General features: G+C 40.9%; 1 protein-coding gene across 1 annotated transcript in view; it reads left to right on the forward strand.

Annotated features, from left to right (window-relative positions):
- ccdc87 (coiled-coil domain containing 87) overlaps window positions 1–16388 on the forward strand; it is a 41385-nt gene extending 24997 nt beyond the window's left edge. The window contains exons 15-21 of the mRNA XM_068004587.1: window positions 2940–3040; window positions 3191–3306; window positions 3565–3860; window positions 9373–9543; window positions 11964–12078; window positions 14503–14645; window positions 15070–16388. Of these exons, the coding sequence (XP_067860688.1) occupies window positions 2940–3040; window positions 3191–3306; window positions 3565–3860; window positions 9373–9543; window positions 11964–12078; window positions 14503–14645; window positions 15070–15228 (1101 nt within the window). The 3' untranslated portion in view covers window positions 15229–16388. The remainder of the gene's footprint in view (window positions 1–2939; window positions 3041–3190; window positions 3307–3564; window positions 3861–9372; window positions 9544–11963; window positions 12079–14502; window positions 14646–15069) is intronic.
- Window positions 16389–18318: the final 1930 nt, after the last annotated feature.

An 18318-nucleotide genomic window follows, 5' to 3' on the forward strand; every position in this document is an offset into this window, starting at 1 on the left:
ATGATCTGCTTTTTATATGAGGAGGCGAGCAAACAGGACAGTTAGCTGTGACACTCAGCTCTGTTTGTGTGACGGTAGAACAGCTGAGTCCCATAGTAAACTTAATTACTGGGACTATTCTGTTTGTGTGATTCCCCGATTTACCCAGTCTTCTGATGATCCTGATCAAATCCCTTTGCTTTAGGTAGCACCATTTCGTTAATTAAGGAGTAATATTAACTTTAATCAGTTCGAGACCTAATGAAACCCACTGCTTGTCAGCATGTTTTAAAATGTACTTGGTTTTTACTTCTCTGACACAGTACTTTAGAGAGCAAATTCAGTAAGGTTACATCCCCAGGATAGAGCCTCACTAGATGGGAGCATCAACTGGAGAATTGGGGCTATAGTGTTGCAGTCCCATCTCTGACTTGTGCTCCCATCTAGCGAGTTTGAGCATAACTGGCTATTCATTCATCCAAATGAATTTCATTTCCCCTAAATGTTTTGGATAAAAGGTTTTATTTTATTCAAACCAACATGTTACACATTGTGGCCAAAGGTTATAAATAATTGCACTTTTCCAGATTTGATGTCCTAATTTTAATTACTTAACCTTGATTTTTAATGTTATAATTAAATTAAAGTGTGTCGTAATGGTAAATCTTGACTTTCAGAGTTTCAACTTATTTTATCCTGGTTTTAAGATCAAGGCTGTATTTACTCAATAAGTGCAGCATTGGAGTAAAGCTGCAGTTTTAAGGTAAATGCAGTCTGAGTCTGGAGCTGGGGCCTCATCTGACACCGGAACAATGCAAAATGCGATTCCCTTTGCTTTGGAGTCAGTTTAGGCCATAGCACCTGATTTACACTGCATTCGTTTATTGCCGATGCAAAGCTGAAACTGCTTCGCAGTGCGCTAAATTTGTAGTGTGAATTCACTCTATTTTTTAAGAACTTATTAATCTCCCTACTGAGAATTGGGTTCAAGTGGCAAATCATTGCCTAGTTTTTGTCTTCATACTGGCCTCCAGTGAAACTAATCCTTCCCCTGAATCTGATACATTTCTTTCCACATGTGTCTAGAAAGAAAGAAGAACTTACATTTATATAACACCTTTCAAGACCTCAGGACATGCCACATTTCTTCACAGCCAATGAATTGTTTTGAAGTACAGAGGCAAATCTAGCAGCCAATTTGGGCACAACAAGGTCCCACAAACAACGACGAGTTAAAAGACCAGTTTACCTGTCTTGTGGTGTTGGTTGAGGGATAAATGTTTGCCAGGAGCTGGGAGACTCCCTGCTCTTCTTTGAATTGTGCCATGGGAGAGCAGACGGGGGCTCGGTTTAATGTTTATCCAAAAGATGACACCTTTGATAGTGCAGCACCCACTCAGTACTGCACTGAATATACTATGTTCAAAGTTAAATTTAGGTACTGTTTTTAAATTATACAATTTGTGTCTCCTTCCATTGGAAAAATAAGTTTGTATAATATATCCAAGCTTACTGGTATTAGAGGCTGACCGTGCTGTACAACTAAAAATCTTCTACTTCATGTCTAATAGTATTGACACTTCCTATAACATAATAAGGGCAGGGATTGGATACTATATATTTTTACTGTACTTTAATTCAAATGGTAAAAATTGACTCTTCTGTTATACTACATGTTTTGCTCGATAGAGCTGTGACAGCTCTTGGACAGCTATTCAATCCAGCACTTACTATAAATAAATGCATAGGCATGGATTTGTCTCTCTTGTGATTGTTAACAGTGAAGATCCAACTTTGGATCAAGGCAAGGGAAATAGATAATGATGTTCCCTCAGAGGGCAAGAACAATACCCGAGAATAACTGTCTTAATCAGTCGGACTAGTTACTAGGTTACTAATGTGCACCTTTAAGTGTGATCCAGTCTTTATCTCCTGTATGTAAGAACATAAGAAATAGGAGCAGGAGTAGGCCATATGGCCCCTTGTGCCTGCTCCGCCATGCAATAAGATCATGGCTGATCTTCAACCTCAACTCCTCTTTCCCACCTGATCCCCATATCCCCTGATTCCCCTGGAGTCCAAAAATCTATCCATCTCAGCCTTGAATATATTCAACGACTCAGCATCCATAGCCCTCTGGGGTAGAGAATTCTAAAGATTCACAACCCTCTCATTGAAGAAATTCCTTCTCATCTCAGTCTTAGATGGCCGACCCCTTATTCTGAGACCAAGCCCCCTAGTTCTAGACTCTCCAGCCAGGGAAAACAACCTTTCAGCATCAACCCTCTCAAGTTCCCTCAGAATCTTGTGCATTTCAATGAGATCACCTCTCATTCTTCTAAACTCCAGAGAGTATAGGCCCATTCTACTCAATCTCTCCTCATAAGACAACCCTCTCATCACAGGAATCAGTACTGTAGTATCTGTGCTGAGTGACATTGCTGCTTCTCCCAAGAGTTCTTGCGTTGTAAATCAGTATCCCTAAATTAATTGGGCTGTAACATGTGACTTTGTATTGAAGCAATAGAATAACATTGCTATTAAAATACTGCCTGTCATGTATGTGCAAACCAATAACAGGAATTTAACAACAAAGGAAATTATAAACATGTAAAACTTATTTTCTGAAGTAGTTGACCTTATTTGGGATAGAAGCAAATTGAGCTCATGAGTTACTGAAACATCACTCTGGAATCTGATTTGAAATTGGATGTTCACATTACAAAAATACAATATACAAAAATGACAGGCAGGAACAAAAAACAGCTGCTCCATCAAGTCTGCCCCACACTCATGTTGGCTGGAGCATTATGACTGGACACTTCCTACCCCCACAGCCATGTAATATCCTGGGAGAGGCAAAAAAACAGAGAAAAATCCAACACATCGTGGTATATAGATCAACAACTAGTATTCAGTGGAATTAATCAGAGATTTCTTGCCTGCTTTTGTTTCCATAGGAGTCTGACTACTTAGGAGTTGTCTTTCACTTCTATGACAGTGAGGATGAGAAGAATGAGGAAATAAAAGCGCTTATTGCTCGAGAATTAGAGCTGAAACGGTAAACGTGTTCCGTATAGAATTTGTTTCACAGAGATAGAGCATTTTTAAATTAGAATTAATAATTATGATTTAAAATACTGACTGATCAAATTTTGTTTGTTTCCCCCTAATCAATACAGTAAACTTGCTATTTCCTTTCCAAAAACAGGGAAGAAGATAAAGAACTTGAAAAAATACGCTTAATAAAAGAGGAATTCGTCACTGGGACATGGAATGTTAACACTGTAATGTTCGGAGGCCTGGGCAAAGACCCTCTACCAGAAGGTAGCATTGTTTTTCCCCACAAAACTTTTTTCTTAATAAAAAGACAATTAGTAACATATTCTTGTATTAAAGAGAACGTCCTAGAATAACACTATAGGAGACATGGCCTAAAAATGCTTGAGAAAGGGCGCGCAGCGGGCGGGGCACGTCTGTTCCTATGGAAAATCGCGTTGGGAGTTCATTAAAATAAGGCGGGGGATAGGATGTCACGGGTGCCGGCTAGCTGGAGGAAGAGACCATATACTCGGTTTACTGCAGAGGATTCAGATGCTGACTTTGAGGGCTCAGGCTACTGCAGAAGGCTGATGAGCATTTACCAGAAAATGATAGGTGCACTGGGCAACCTGCCTGTGACTTTGCTCACAATGGCTCAGAGCATGGAGAAATCTAGTTCCAACTTGTGTCGGGGCTTCTCACAGAGCATGGAGACCATTTGGTTCAACATGGACCGAGTGATCAGCTCCATGACCACAACAACGGCACCCACCATGATGGAGCCTCTGCTGACAGCTTGGAAGCTCAGACTCTTGGCTTTGAGGGCCAGTGTTGATAGGGTATTTCAATGCATTACATAATTCTGTTTTCAAGCCGAGCTGTAGGAGTGCTGAGGCGCAGTCCCGTGAGAGTGGCTGTGACTCCATGGGAGAGGAACCTGCTGTCCTCTCAGGATGACAGTATGCCTGCTCCCCCTTCACCCAGTGCCCTTATTAGAGCCACACAGCCAGCAGGGTTAGATTGCCCGGCCCAGACCAGCTAAAGTCTGCAACCAGGCCATAAGAACATACGAAATAGGAGCAGGAGTGGCCACTTGGCCCCTTGAGCCCGCTCTGCCATTCAATACGATCATGGCTGATCTTCTATCTCAACTCCACTTTCCTGCCCTACCCCCATATCCCTTGATTCCCTTGGTGTCAAGGCTCAGAGCAGCTCAAGGTGTCCCACCACGGCCATCTGAAGTGTCCTCAGTGGAAGCTCATCAGCCTTCTACCTCCCAAGCTGTAGCCACTGAGAAAACATCGCATACGAGTACTAGAATAGAAAAAGGAGCACACAAGGCAGGCACTACGGGCTCGCACAAGGGTGATTCTTAATTATTTCTGTTAACTATTAGATAGAGATGTAATTGAGTTGATAAATGTGTTTTTTGTTCTGGATTTGGTTAGTGTCTATCTATCAGTGAGGTAAGGGCAAGGCCCATAAATCTGAACTGAAGGAAGGCAGTCGGGATGGCGGTTGTAAGGAAAGTGGTAAGGATTGCAGGACTGTTAGTGTATTGGGGATGGGTGGGCTGATTTAGGTGGTGATTTTCGATAAGCAGGTCTCTGAGAGCTCTGACAGCTAGGGGCACATGTGGTCAATGCCGCTCCTGTACTTCGTCCTCTTCATGCTGCTCTTTCTCCTTCTCCTCCTGCTCCTTCTGTACTTCTTGCTGCCCAGCTGGTGGTAAAGGCTGCTTCTTCATGATGGCAAAGTTATGGAGCATGCAATCACAAATCTGGATACTCGCTCAGGGCTATACGATCGTCCCATACGATCCAGACAGCCGTAGCATTTTTGCTGGCAGCATGGCTCTCGTTGGCCACCTCTGCAGCTGTGCCCAGGTTCCAGACAGGAGTCATGAGCCATGTTTGATGGGGATAGCCCTTGTCGCCCAGTAACCAACCTGTAGCCTGACAGCCTGGTTAGAATAAAAGCAGCACAGAGGACTGATGCAGGTTGAATGCATCATGACTGCTGCCAGGAAAACGGGCACAGACTTGCATGATGCCCTGCCTGTGGTCGCAAACAAGCTGGACGTTGAGGAAGTGGAATCCCTTTCTATTCAGAAATATGCTAGAATGGTGGTGGGGAGCACGCAAGACCATATGGGTTCAGTCAATAGCACCTTGCACAATAGGGAAGCCTGAAATGCTGATGAATTGTCCTACTTTGCTCTGTCCATGGAAGAAGAGATGTAGATGTTCCTCCTGGCAATGAGAGCCTTTGTGACCTCCCTGATACAACGGTGAACTGCAAGCTTAGATGTCGCTGGTGACATCTGCTTCAGGGCCACGTGGACCCTGACGGCCACAGGCAGTGCTATCCATGCCCTGGATCGAGTCTCGGATTGTGGATGCAGCAGGTAACATAGCTCAGTGGTAGCCTCCTTTGCTAAGCCGAGGCTCCTAAGACATTGCTCCTTAGTGAAGTTCAGGTAGGAGAAGTGCTCTTTGAAGATCCGCTGTGGGTACGGCCTCCTCACTCTTGTCCCAGCTGCTCCTCTCTCCTGTCTTCATGGCTGCTTCCCCTCATCCTCCAGCCCCAAAGGCAGCCCTGCCAGACCATGCACGATTGTGGTTAAACTTTTGAAAGCACCAAAGCTGTGTAGCACCAGCAAAAACTTCTTCTCAGAAGTCAAAAATCAGTAATAGAAGTGATAAAACAAGCCAAAAAATGCCCTAACATCAACCAGCAGCCTAAAAGGACAAACCAGCAAATGACCTCTATGTAGTGGATGAGCCCTTTAAATAGCACTGCTGAATGGTCCTTGCTGCCTGTTAATGTAGCAGATTGCTGAGCGAATTTCTCACATGGCAATTTAGGTGCTGGGGCAGCCCAATTTCACAAAAGGGTGCTACATCAAGGAGTAGGACCCTTATTTGAATAACGTAATTACCATTTAACATACCTCTGGCACACACACTGGACACTTAGGGACGAGACCGATCCAATATGGCAGGCGGCGCACTTCCGGCACAGGACGGCCACCACATTGGACGTTTAGGCATCTTCAGGCGAGCATCAATGGATTTCTAGGCCATGATATTGTCAGATTTCTATAGTCATTTTCCTTTGCATGCTGTGTGGTTGCTAACAGAATAAACTGTGCTGTACATACTTGGCCGCTATGATGTTTGTGCTATAAATAGCAGTCCTGGAAAGGTGAAAATATGTTGGTAGCCATGGTTGAAGAACCCCATGTGTGGAATATCTTAAAGCAGGTGGTTAGGAGGATGATTTTAAACAAGTGCATTTGCACCGTAGAACAAGAAATCACAGACGACTTGAGAGCTGATGTGCAACTAATATTGCAGTGATAGCAGTATGAGTCTTCCAATTTTATAGCTTGAGGACTGTATATTTTGAAACACAAGACACTCTATAGTGCCAAACCAAACCCATTGGCATCAATAAAGGTTTGTCTTTGGTTGGACTCCACATTTTATATGAATAGTATCAGATGTGGAACTGGGGAAATCAGGTTTCTGGAATCCAATGCCACTGGATGGTTTATTTCTCTTGTGTGTACTATTCCCTGCTTGTATTTTTATGTTCACGATGTTCTGAATATTAGAATTCCATCCTTTACAACTGTTAATGTGGTAAAAGTTATTAGTGATATTATTGGAGAATATAAATAAACTACAAGTCAATATGGCACAAATTCTGGTATTTTTGTTTGTAATCGCCCATGGTATAAAATTTAATAGTACTGTAGATAATTGTTATTATAAAACTATAATATAGAATTCTGTTATTTTAATCTTGTTCTTGTTGACTTCCTTTTGGTTTGCTTTTACAGCTGCCAAGGTAAGATTGTCTACTGCAGATGAAAAGGTAATGACTTTTGTGTCATATCATTTTAGGTGCTGTTACAAACCAGTAGGTCTAAGTGCTTTGAAATAACATATCTTTAAAGGTATAGCATAGACATTGCATGCGACTTTTAGATGAGCCCATATATATTGATGCATGTGTCATAATCGGGGCAGTAAACACAAAATATTAATAAACTTTCTCATTTCAGGAAGAGCTTGATAATATAAGGATTTGGGATTGTTGTAAATGATCTTCCTGAGATTTTAGTACTAAAGTCCTCATGGATTATTGTAGCTGAAGATATTGTCATCCTAATTGCTGCTGAGACTATACATTTGCATTCTTTCAATTCTTCACATATTGATCCCCTTGTATCAAATAATTTATCATCAAAACATTTTTTGAACATTTTTTTCTGATTAACCAACATACGTGGAGACACATTGCTATACATACGTAAGGGGCTTCAAACCAAACTTCTGAGAAATCCACATGAATAGAATTTGGGTTTGCCTCATGAGAACTGCGTATCCTTTCCCTGTAGGGATGCACTCTGCTTATCGAAGCTTAGAAAATTTAGGTACAGGTTGCCAAAAGTCAAAGCATAAAGACCCTGAAGGAATTGAAAAGCGGTTGTCCACTTGCTGTAATTGTATGCTGTCACTTACATAAACAATTGCTCAAAGCTATTGTGCATATCCAGAGATAATTGCCAATTATAGTTATTACTTATTGCTTTTGCTGATTAAATTTGATCATCGTTGTCTTTGCCAGATTTTACCAGCACTTAACTTTTGTAGCACTGACTGTTCATTGTTTTTTTTAAAGGATCAGGAAAGCTGGAAAGAATTTTGATTATACTTTGTAATGGAGGAAGTTACTCAAGAAATAGACCTGTTTGACACCATAATCTGTGTTGCTGTGTGTTGGGAATGCTAGTGCTCATAGAATTACATAGAAATTACAACATAAAGACAGGCTATTTGGTTCAACCAGTCCGTGTTGGTGTTTATTCGCCATGTGAGCAGTAATCCTAATCCCATATGCTTGCTCTGTTCCGATATCCCTTTATTCCCCTTTCCTTCAACCACCTATTGTTAAATGTCTGTGCTTCAATCACTAACGCTGGTAGTGCAGCCTCACAGCCCTCTGTGTAAAAGAAAAGGTTTCTCCTGCTCTCTGTCCTACACCTCTTGCAATTAATCCTGTATCTTACACCCCATCACTAGAAGCAGTCTGTTTTTATGTACTCTGTCCCGTCCCTTCGTAATTTTAAACATCTCTATCAAGTCATCCCTTATTCTCCTCTATTCTAATGAAAACAACCACAATTTTTCACATCTTTCTTCGTATTTGTATTTCCTCATACAAGACAGCATCCCAATGAATCTGTGCTGTACCCTCTCCATTGCCTTAATATCCTTCCGATAGTGTGGAGCCCAAAACTGCACACTGTGGTCTTAGAGGTTTTATATAGATTCACCATTACATCTGGACTTTTATATGCTACAGCTTTTGCCATAAAATCCAGTATCCATTAGCCTTTCTTGTAGCCATATCCACTTGAGGTGCTGCTTTTAATGTCTTGTGAACTTGAACCCCCATCCTTCTGCTTTTCCAAATCACCCAGCTTTCCCCCATTCAAAGTATAATCATTACTTTTATTTCTTCACCAAAATGTACCACCTGACACTAACATTGAATTGCATCTACCACACTTTTTGCCTAGTCCACCATCTTATCATTATCACCTTGCAGCTTCCTTTAGTCTTCAGAATTATTGACAATGCCTCTTATTTTAGTATCATCTGCAAATTTGAACACCATTCCCTCTAGCCCTATATCCAAATAATTGATGTACACAATGAACATAAGTGGTCTCAGAACAGAACCCTTTGGAACACTGCAAATTACTTCCAATCACTCTGAGAAATTGTCCTACTCTTTGTTTTCTTTCTTCTCACCAGTTTTTTTTTATCCAATTTGCTATGCTCCTCCTAATTCCATATATCTTAATACTTCTCCAATAGTCTCCTGTGTGAAAGTCCATGTACACCATATCCATTGCATTTTTCCTATCCATTATGTCCTTTCTGAAATCCGCGTCGGCTGCTTCTAATTATTTTCTCATCATCTAGATATTTAGCAACTTCATCTTGAGGCCTCGCTGTCTGAATTCATGATCTCAGTCACACTGTCGGCGATGCTTCCACACTGGAAGGAGGAAAAATCAGAAGATCTGTCCCCCAATGGCTGCTGTTGTATGTCTCCTAATGGCCAGCCAAGAATGTCATTGGTGGTGTTCTGGGAGCAGACCACAATGACGGGTGGCTCAGGGGTGGGGTAAAATAGGTAAAGGTGGAAGCTTGCCCTTTATTAGAGAGTAACATGGGCTTTTTAAAAAAAATGTTTTAAGCATGTGCAAAAAATGTATTGCGCGGATATAACATCCACCTGTTTTTATTTATTCCCCCCTTCCGCTTATAGGAACAAGCAGAGATTCAGAAACTGCTTGGGAGAGCACCTGACATTGAAGATATAGCCCACCTACAGAGCAGACTGCAACGTATTTGGACCACTCTGCACGTCCCTGATTGGGAGCGTCTTGATATGGCTATTAAGTACAATTCGAATAAACACAGGGCTCATGTCTCCAAGGTATATGTATATGACGGTGCTGGATTGGCCCGGAATGTTTCAGCATAACCACGTGTAAGAGCGGTGTACTGCTATTTTTTTTGAGGACATTCGTGTGTAACTGACTTGTCAGTTGTATGCTGAAACATCGCTACGATGAAATATTTTCGATCGTCTGCACCGCTTCCAGGATATGTCCGCTGAAACCCTCTGCCACTCATTTACGAAGCTCCGCCCTCCCTGCAAAAGACCAGCTCGTGTGTATTTCCTGGATTTACACAAATAATGCGCTGGCATAGATTTACCCCCCAAAAGTTTTGTGCAGTACAACCTAAAGTCACGTGTAACTGAGATTTCTGGAGCTCGATAGCAATTTTCTTTGAGTTTTTTGTGGATCATTTCCTACCGTGACGTGCACTATACTGAACCAAAGTGCTGTCAGTCTCAGTGCACCCAAAATTTTTCAGACCCCCAAGTCTCTGTTAAGCGCCTTGGGATATTTTTCTACGTTAAAGGTGCTACATAAATGCCAGTTGTTGTCTGAAATGCCATTTGCTCAAACCAAAATACAGGTTTATGCAAGTGATCTAAATATACAGCGCTAATGACCTTATCCATCTATTATATATCAAGTGCATGGCACGTATGTTGTATTGAAAACATGAATGTCCTCCAATGCAAAGTCCCATTATAAAACTGAATGCATCGATCTGTTGTCTCTGTACATGGCACTGTGATAGGTGTCTTCACTATTAAAGGTATCACAACTTCCCTGTCACATAACACTGGTGAGATGCAACAGCTGCTGTTTTATAGTGACAGTGTGGTTTTAAAAAAAACTTTGGATCTGGATGCAGTTGCAGGCTCTAGCCACTGAGTGTCGCTGTGGAGCAGTTTGAACTAAATATTCCTTTTAAATGTAAGTTTTTACAAAGTTTTGCCCCCTTATAGGTTTCCTGGTGCTCCTGTTAGGTAATTTCAGGCCTCTTCTGCCACTCTGTGGTCACAAGTCTGGCCCTGGCCTCTGATGTGGCTGCTTCAGCTGATAGCTCTCCCCACTTCTCCCAGGCTCCTTGACTGTGCTCCTGGCCCATTCTCAGCCCTTTATGCTCCTCGATCTGCTGGTGGCACTGGTCTGCCTCTCCACCATCCACCCCCTCGCTGATTGACCACACTACAGGAGTCTGTGGCCCGCTTTTCCACCGGCCTCCTATCCCCATCTCCAATCAGCCTCTCCATTCTGAGTTAATCTTGTTCCCAAAGATCAAAATCTTGTTGGCCGCCACATTGCTCTACCTCCTCCTCCCCTCACTCTCTAACTGTGCTTCACCATCTTCCTTGTCAGATCCTGACTTTTAATTTTTCTCCACCCCCTCACCTCCACAGCCTCTAATTCTTCTGTACCTCCCTTCTCCTTCCCCCAGCCTCTAACTCTACGCAACCTTGCCGCTTACTCCCCTCCCACCCAACCCCACTCTGCTCTACTTTCCCTCCTCTATCTTTCCCTTTGCCCCTCCTTGGCCTATAACCCTCATTACCCCTCCCCCCCCCCCCCCTGCTTCCTCTGGCCTCAGTGTTGCAGTTCTTCCCCTCATTCTAACCCCACTTGACCTAAAGATTGTACTTGGACATGACGTGCAATGCCATGGGAGACTGACTACTTAATATTGACATAATTCTAAAGTTCTTATCACAGTTGCCTTTCAATCCCACCCAAAATTTCATAGTAACTCTTACAAAGTTGTGGAAAATACCCAGTGGTCACCCGATTTACAGCTGTAGACTGTATAATCCAATATGGCAAAGGGTGTGATTTTGTTTGGACACAGGCACACATACATTTTCACAAGAGCATTTGCACATCCATCACCGGTGCAAATGGATGACGAATGGCCTGTGACGAAGCCCTACCTATTGTGCTAGGTGTCAATACTAATTATTTTGTCCTCAAAGTGCTTTAAGGGTGTGTCCCATTACCATGGAAACTGTCATGGTGAATATGCTTATGATTATGTAAGTTAATTCCACACAATGCAGCTACCAAATTCTCTAATTAGAAACTATTTTTACATAGTCTTGTGACCTCATCCAAACTCTGTAAATCAGTGCTACTGTGCCCAGAGAGCATGTTTAGGACTGAGAGAAGCCAATTAATTCTTACTAAACCTCAGAAGGCCACGTGAGTTACAATCTTTAAAACGCCCTCAGTGAGAATAAGACATCAAATCCATGGTAGGAAATGGTACGGTCATAGTTTAAGGTAGCTTCAGGGATGGAGGTGATCTAAAATATGTTCTACATTAAAAGAAGTATGTAGCCAACTGTTATCACCCTCCAAGCATTTGTCTCTCTGATTATTGTGCTAGCCATATGTAGATTCTGTTTATTTGGTATAATACTAAGATTGTAAGAACTACAAACTGTTCCTTCTCTTTTTACAGGTTCTGGAGGCCTGGGAAAAGGCTGTGCAACTGATTAAACAACGAGAGTGCATTTTGAGTAAACTTGAAGATTTTGAGAGATTTGCATCTAACCCCAACAGATTCTTTGTAAAGGGTAGGTTAGTGAAGAGGCCAAATGATGAAAAGTCTCATAAAACCATTACCTACAGTAACAGGATTTGATCTATGTGGTAATAAGGAGGCTTCCTGCTTAATTTGGATAACTTTGTGAAAGTATATTGTGTTTATGACATTCCAGGATTAAGTCATACTGGGTATGTGTCTTTTGGAATTAATATTTGTGTCTTTTGGAATCTCTAAGTGATTGGTTTTAAAGTGGGGATAGATAAATATGATTTGCCAAGAATGATTTGTTTCTTTGGACCACATTAAATTTTGCTAAGATGAATGTATACATTGTGGAACTTTATGAAGGAATTCAGGTTTATAGTTCTGATGTTTTTTGTTTGACTTGTGTTCTTTTGTTTTTATTAGCAATTTCAGTTTAAATCTTGAAAAGCATGTATATGAATAACTTAAATTGGATAAAGTTAAGGATGAGCATTTTGTGAATTTTTGCTTAGTGATGTGAAGAATGTGTCTTCAAATAGATTGGTTGCTCTACTGAAAGAAAAGCTCCATATTCCACTTCACTTGTAATTTCAGCATTTGTCATAAAGTGCCTGAACACAATTATTTTACTGCTAAAGAAAGAATTTGCATTTATATAGCACCTTTCATGACCTCAGGACATCCCAAAGCGCTTTAAAACCAATGAAGTACTTTTGAAGTTTAGTCACTGTTGTAATATAGGAAATGCGGCAGCCAATTTGCACACAGCAAGGTCCCACAAATAGTAATAAAATAAATAACTAGATCATCTGTTTTAGATGTTGGCTGATGGATAAATGTTGGCCAGGATACCGGGAAAACTCCCCTGCTCTTCTTCGAATAGAGCCATGGTACTATTTTATATACTATATTATCTTCACCTGAGAGGGCAAATGTCAGTTTCATGTTCATCCGAAAGACGGCACCTCCAACCCTCCAGCACTCCCTCAGTGCTGCACTGAAGTGTTAGCCTAGTTTTTGTGCTCAAGTCTCTGGAATGGGGCTTGAACCCACGACCTTCTGCCTCAGAGGCGAGCGTGCTACCACTGAGCCACCGCTGACACTGTAAATATTGCACTTCTAGTTTGCTGTACTAATTTGTACAGCTGATAGCTCTCCCCACAGCTGTATATAATTTGGATATTTTACGTTGTCAGGAAGCTAAATTTCACTGTTTTCAGTATTGAAATAATTGAAACTGATGCAGACTTCATGGCTGAATGGTCTGTTTCTTTACAGTAATATTCTATGATTCTATGAATTATTATTTGGGGGATGAGGGAACCTGTATATAATGGTCAGCTGGGGCTTTTACTGGAATGAAAACGCAGTTCTATTTGCATGCTGGTAGAACAGTTTCATCACACATCTGATTGAAATGCTGAGATAACGCAAAGCCAGGGAACAGAACTGGAATTGAGTCCCACAGCTGACTCTTCATTCCCTGACTGCAGTTTTCCAACACTTCAATAAGCTGTGAGACTGACCTGTTCTATGAGCACGAAATTGGAGCTGAGTCCCCCAACTTAACATTCTGATCCCCAACTCTAAGTACTTAAACTTTTAATAGTTTCAACTGCCTGTCAGATATCAAGTCATGGATAAGCTTGATCTTTCTTCAGTTTGATAATGAAATCAATGGAATTGAAAATCAGGCGGCATAACGCCGGCTTTACGCCCGGGCGGCATAACGCCGGCTTTACGCCCGGGCGGCAAATTGAAAATCTACCCCTATATAGTTAACAAAAATGGTTATTCTAGCATTTGCACAATCCCAGTAATTAACTTAATTTTTGTTAGCTGTACTTTCAGAAATCCATTTAACTTTGTCATCCACTACTCAACAATAAAAAGAAATCTCACAGCTGAAGCAGAAAAAGCTGTAAAATGCACGGTATCCAGCACCTGTAAAGAGGAAAGATTATTTAAAATTGTCACTATGAGAACGAGGAGAGGGATGAGGAGGTATTTCTTTACCCAGCAGGTTCTTGGAGCATGGATTGCTTTGCTACAGGGAATAGTTGAAGTAGAGACCATTGCAGCTTTTAAGGGAAAATTGGATAAATATTTCAAGCTTGGGAAGATACAGGGCTATGGAGAGAGCGCAGAGCAGTGTGGTTCATTTTAGATTGCTCTAGCAAAGAACGGACAGACATGATGGGCTGAATAGCCTCCTACTGTGAAAGTCTATGGTTTTGAGATTTTGAGTCTTTTCTCAGATGCTGACTTATCTCCTGTGTTTTTACTGCAAATTTCCAGCATACGTGGTTTTTCTTTTTATTATTACACAATAAAAAATCTTCCTCTTGTTGATTTCTATTATAGCAATATTGACTCGCACCTTTTTGGAAAAAGCTGAATAAATTCTACCTTTTCTACAGAAAATTGGTGGTAATGCTGCACTATTTCTGCATTTTGTATGTTGCAGGTTACTGGGGTACTTCAGCTGCGAGATTAAAGGAGTCCAAAGAGAGGGATAAGTTGCATTCTGATATATCACAAATTGAAAGTACATTGTCAAAAATTTTGAAGAAAATCAAAAACAATTTTGAGGATATAGTTACCTACAAGGTAGAGGTACCATTGTACAATAGCAATAAATTCTTTGTTTTCAGGGTAACAATAGGTGTATTTTTGTGCTGGGAACTTAAGTGTATACCATATCAATGAGAAATTCAGACAATGTTATTGGACATCTCTATTTTAATGAAATGTCATGTTTAAACTGTATATAAGCTTTTGTGCATGAGTTTTGTCCATACATGGACTTAAGATTTAAACTCTAGATTATTTTCAGTTAAGGCTAATTCTTAAGCATTCTGAATAATAGTTAGGTTAAACTAGTTTTTTTTTAAAAGGAGATAATAAAATAACACAGGCAAATTCTTTTCACTTATTTTTCCTTCAGCTTTGTAGCTCTATGCTAATTCCTGTCCGCGGTGTACTTGCATGCTATTTGCATGCAAATGATGTTTTATCAAACCTCTGATTACAGGGCCGGCCATATTTAGAGAAAATGCAGAGGGACAAAGTGGAGATGCTCTTCTGGCTGCAGCAGGAGCGGCGAAAATGTATTCTTCAGAGAGTCTCAGCTGAAAGACCCATTACACCGAAACATACTTCCCTTCAGTCCTGCGCCTTAGCAGATTTGTGAAGGATTTGTATACTTTGGAAGAGATGCCCCCCAGTTCTGCTGTCCTGCTGATTAAAGGCATTCTTCAAGTAAATACCTACAATGAAGGTGTTACGAAGAGAGTTACTAGAGTGCAGAAACAAACAGTCTTGCTGCAGTATTGTTATACTGTTGTGTTTTCCCCTTCTTATTGGCTCCTGGCAAGATGTATTTTTCTAAAGGAGCAATTTTCAGATTTTGTAATGAAGGTTTATTCTTTAGCTCTATCGGTTGCCTTTTATAAGAATCTTGATTTCCCCCCTCCCCCCCCTCCTTTTTTAAAAAAGTGTTTTTGAGGTTCACTCTAACCTCCTTGTCAAACCATTATGGTGTAGGTCTTCCTATGCTTTCTTAAATGGAATATATAACTTTCTTTCCTCATCCTGTATAATAGCCTGAAGTACATTCAGTTTTTCTAAAGTTATTTTATTTTTAAGTATGGTTTCCCAGTTAATATTGCCAAAGATTTTTTTTCATAGTTCCAACTGCTTTTCCAAATTCTCTACCATCACATAGTTGTTTTAGGTCAAGCATCTACCTATTTTGGAATCTCTGTCTTTGCTTAATGGATGTTATCGTAACTTCTTCACCATGCTTTGTGATGCTGATAATATACATATCAGACAAGGAATGTGGCTACTTGACCTCCACCACCAGCTTTGGATGGTTTTGTATCCAGAGTGTGTATTTAGTTAAACTCCGAACATTGATTTTGGATCTCGTATTAAAGAGCTGCTGCTTTTTCAGCTCCACGGTCTGCTATGATAGATTCAAGCTCAGAATCTGAATTTTTGAAATGAGCATTTTTTTTTTTTGCTTCTGCATTACTTGCTCCCATTACTGCTGCTGACAGACACTTTGGAAGAATTATCATATTTTGAAGATCCCAGTGCTGCCTCTGCTTCTGTGTGTTTCATCCATTGCCACTTCAATCTCACTACCATCCTATCTACATGTCTCCCACAGCACCCAAGTGAACATGTGAGAAGAAAATGTTTATGAACCCAGGCAATAAAATAGCAACGGGTGCACAGAGAAAATTTGATGTATAAAGTTTGAGACGTCTGTCACAGATAAAAATTGAATTTAACCCATTACACAGACAAAAATAAAATGTTGTAAATATCTTGAACAAAATCCAATTAACTTTGACTTTTTTGTACATCAGCTATACTTTCATTTAACTGTCAGTGTATTCACACAATATGTACTATTTGTTCCAGATTGAATAAATTTTGATCTAAAATTTGTTTTGTAAAAAATGGCAAGGAATGAATGGTTTTAAACATGTTATTCAAGATTATAATCTTGGGAGCATTTTTAGATCTATTGGCATGTGAGGAATATCTTGTGTAGCCATTGAACTGGATTTAATGTGTTGAATTATGTAGATATGAAATACAGTTTTCAATGTTGCAGAGCTTTCCTACCCAAGATAAAACGTGATTAGTCTCCTGTTCTGGCAATCATGTCTGGAAGTGTATTCTATGCTATTGCTATTTTCTTTACAGTTGCAGCAATTTTAAAACCCCTACTGTATTACTGGGCATGAATCAGTAGTTTTAGCTAAGTGATGAGCTGCAAAATCAAAGATAAAATCATTATTTTTCTTTCCATCAATTGGAAAAGCTATATTTTCTCAGTTACAGTAATTAGGTTTTGAAAGAAAATCACTACTCTTTAGGGCTGCCTGCATCATTCTTCACCGTGAAGTCTTTGTAATGCTGAAAATTTTATTTTGTGTCAATGTAACTGCACTATTCCCAGCCAGGAAAGTTGGCAGCTTTAGCACGTTATTTTCCTTCAGACTTTTCTCAATAGCACTGTTTAATTGGCTGCTGAGGTTCGAGAGGGAGAATGACCACATTAGACTACCTAGACCACACTTCCCAATGGCATGGCCTGTATTGCAAATATGTTGATGTCTGATAAATTGCACATATGAAACTGAAATTGTCACTCCATGGCACAATATAATGCACTCCCATATTAACAATCTAAAAATAGTGCCATGCCAGGGAAGATCTTTGAATATAAATAGATGTGAGTGACATATACTGCAAAATTTCTATCATGGTGACACTTTTTATTCTCATTGGTAATTTACCACATGCTGCAGAGGGTTAATATTCTGTTAAATTTTGTCATCTAGTTAAAGTTCTAATTCGTTTAATACTACAGGAATGAATGAGACCATGGTCTCGATTTTCTGATAAGTTATCTGCTCAACTCAAGTTAGGTGGTGTGGGAAGGGCATCTTTGGTGCATTCACCCAGCATGTATTTTAGAGGTCATTTTCACCATAATGTGAGACAGCTCCAGGATTGGATTCAGAGCTTGCGAGTCGGTAGGCAGGAAGTCCAGCTTGTGCGCTGGAGGGTCAGAAGAACAACATGCCAGACAGAATGGAAGGAAGGGGCAACTAGTGTCTGTGCCAGCTGTACTATTTCCACACATATGGGGCTCAATTTTGAAATGGTGGTGGGTTGGCAGCGGGGAGGGTGAAGGTGCACGTGGCAAACCCACATAAACAAAACTTACTGTTTCCGACGCGCTCGCATGTTGATTGCTGATGATTAATGTGCTCTCCGGGTTTCGCACCCATCAGCCAGCCTGATTGACAGGCTGGCCGCCATCAGGAGCTGCAACGCGAGGTGGGGGGGGGGGGTGCGAGAAAGAGAGAGTGAGACGTCATCCAGCGCTAGAACAGAAGATCGGGGGGGGGGGGGGAGGGAGTGGAAGATCGGGAGGACGTCGGGGGAGGGAGTGGAAGATCGGGAGGACGTCCGGGGGGAGGGGGGGGCGGTGAAGAGGGGGACATCAGAGCAGGGCGGAAAGGTAGGTTGATTTTGTGTTTTAACTTCCTTCTATGGTTTTTGATGTACTTTATTTCATTTCTTTTTCCCTGATCCGGCCCTTCAGGCGTGAATCAGAAGCAGTGGACAAGCCACCCAGATAAGTTAAAAATAGTTATAATCACGTAATCTGTCACAAGTAAAGTGCCTTAAGTACCTCAATGAGGTACATTTAGCTCTTTAACTGTCATCCCACCGGCTTTAATTGCCGGCGGGA

Source organism: Heptranchias perlo, chromosome 24 (genome assembly GCF_035084215.1).
Source record: "Heptranchias perlo isolate sHepPer1 chromosome 24, sHepPer1.hap1, whole genome shotgun sequence".
In the NCBI taxonomy this organism is placed as follows: Eukaryota; Metazoa; Chordata; class Chondrichthyes; order Hexanchiformes; family Hexanchidae; genus Heptranchias; species Heptranchias perlo.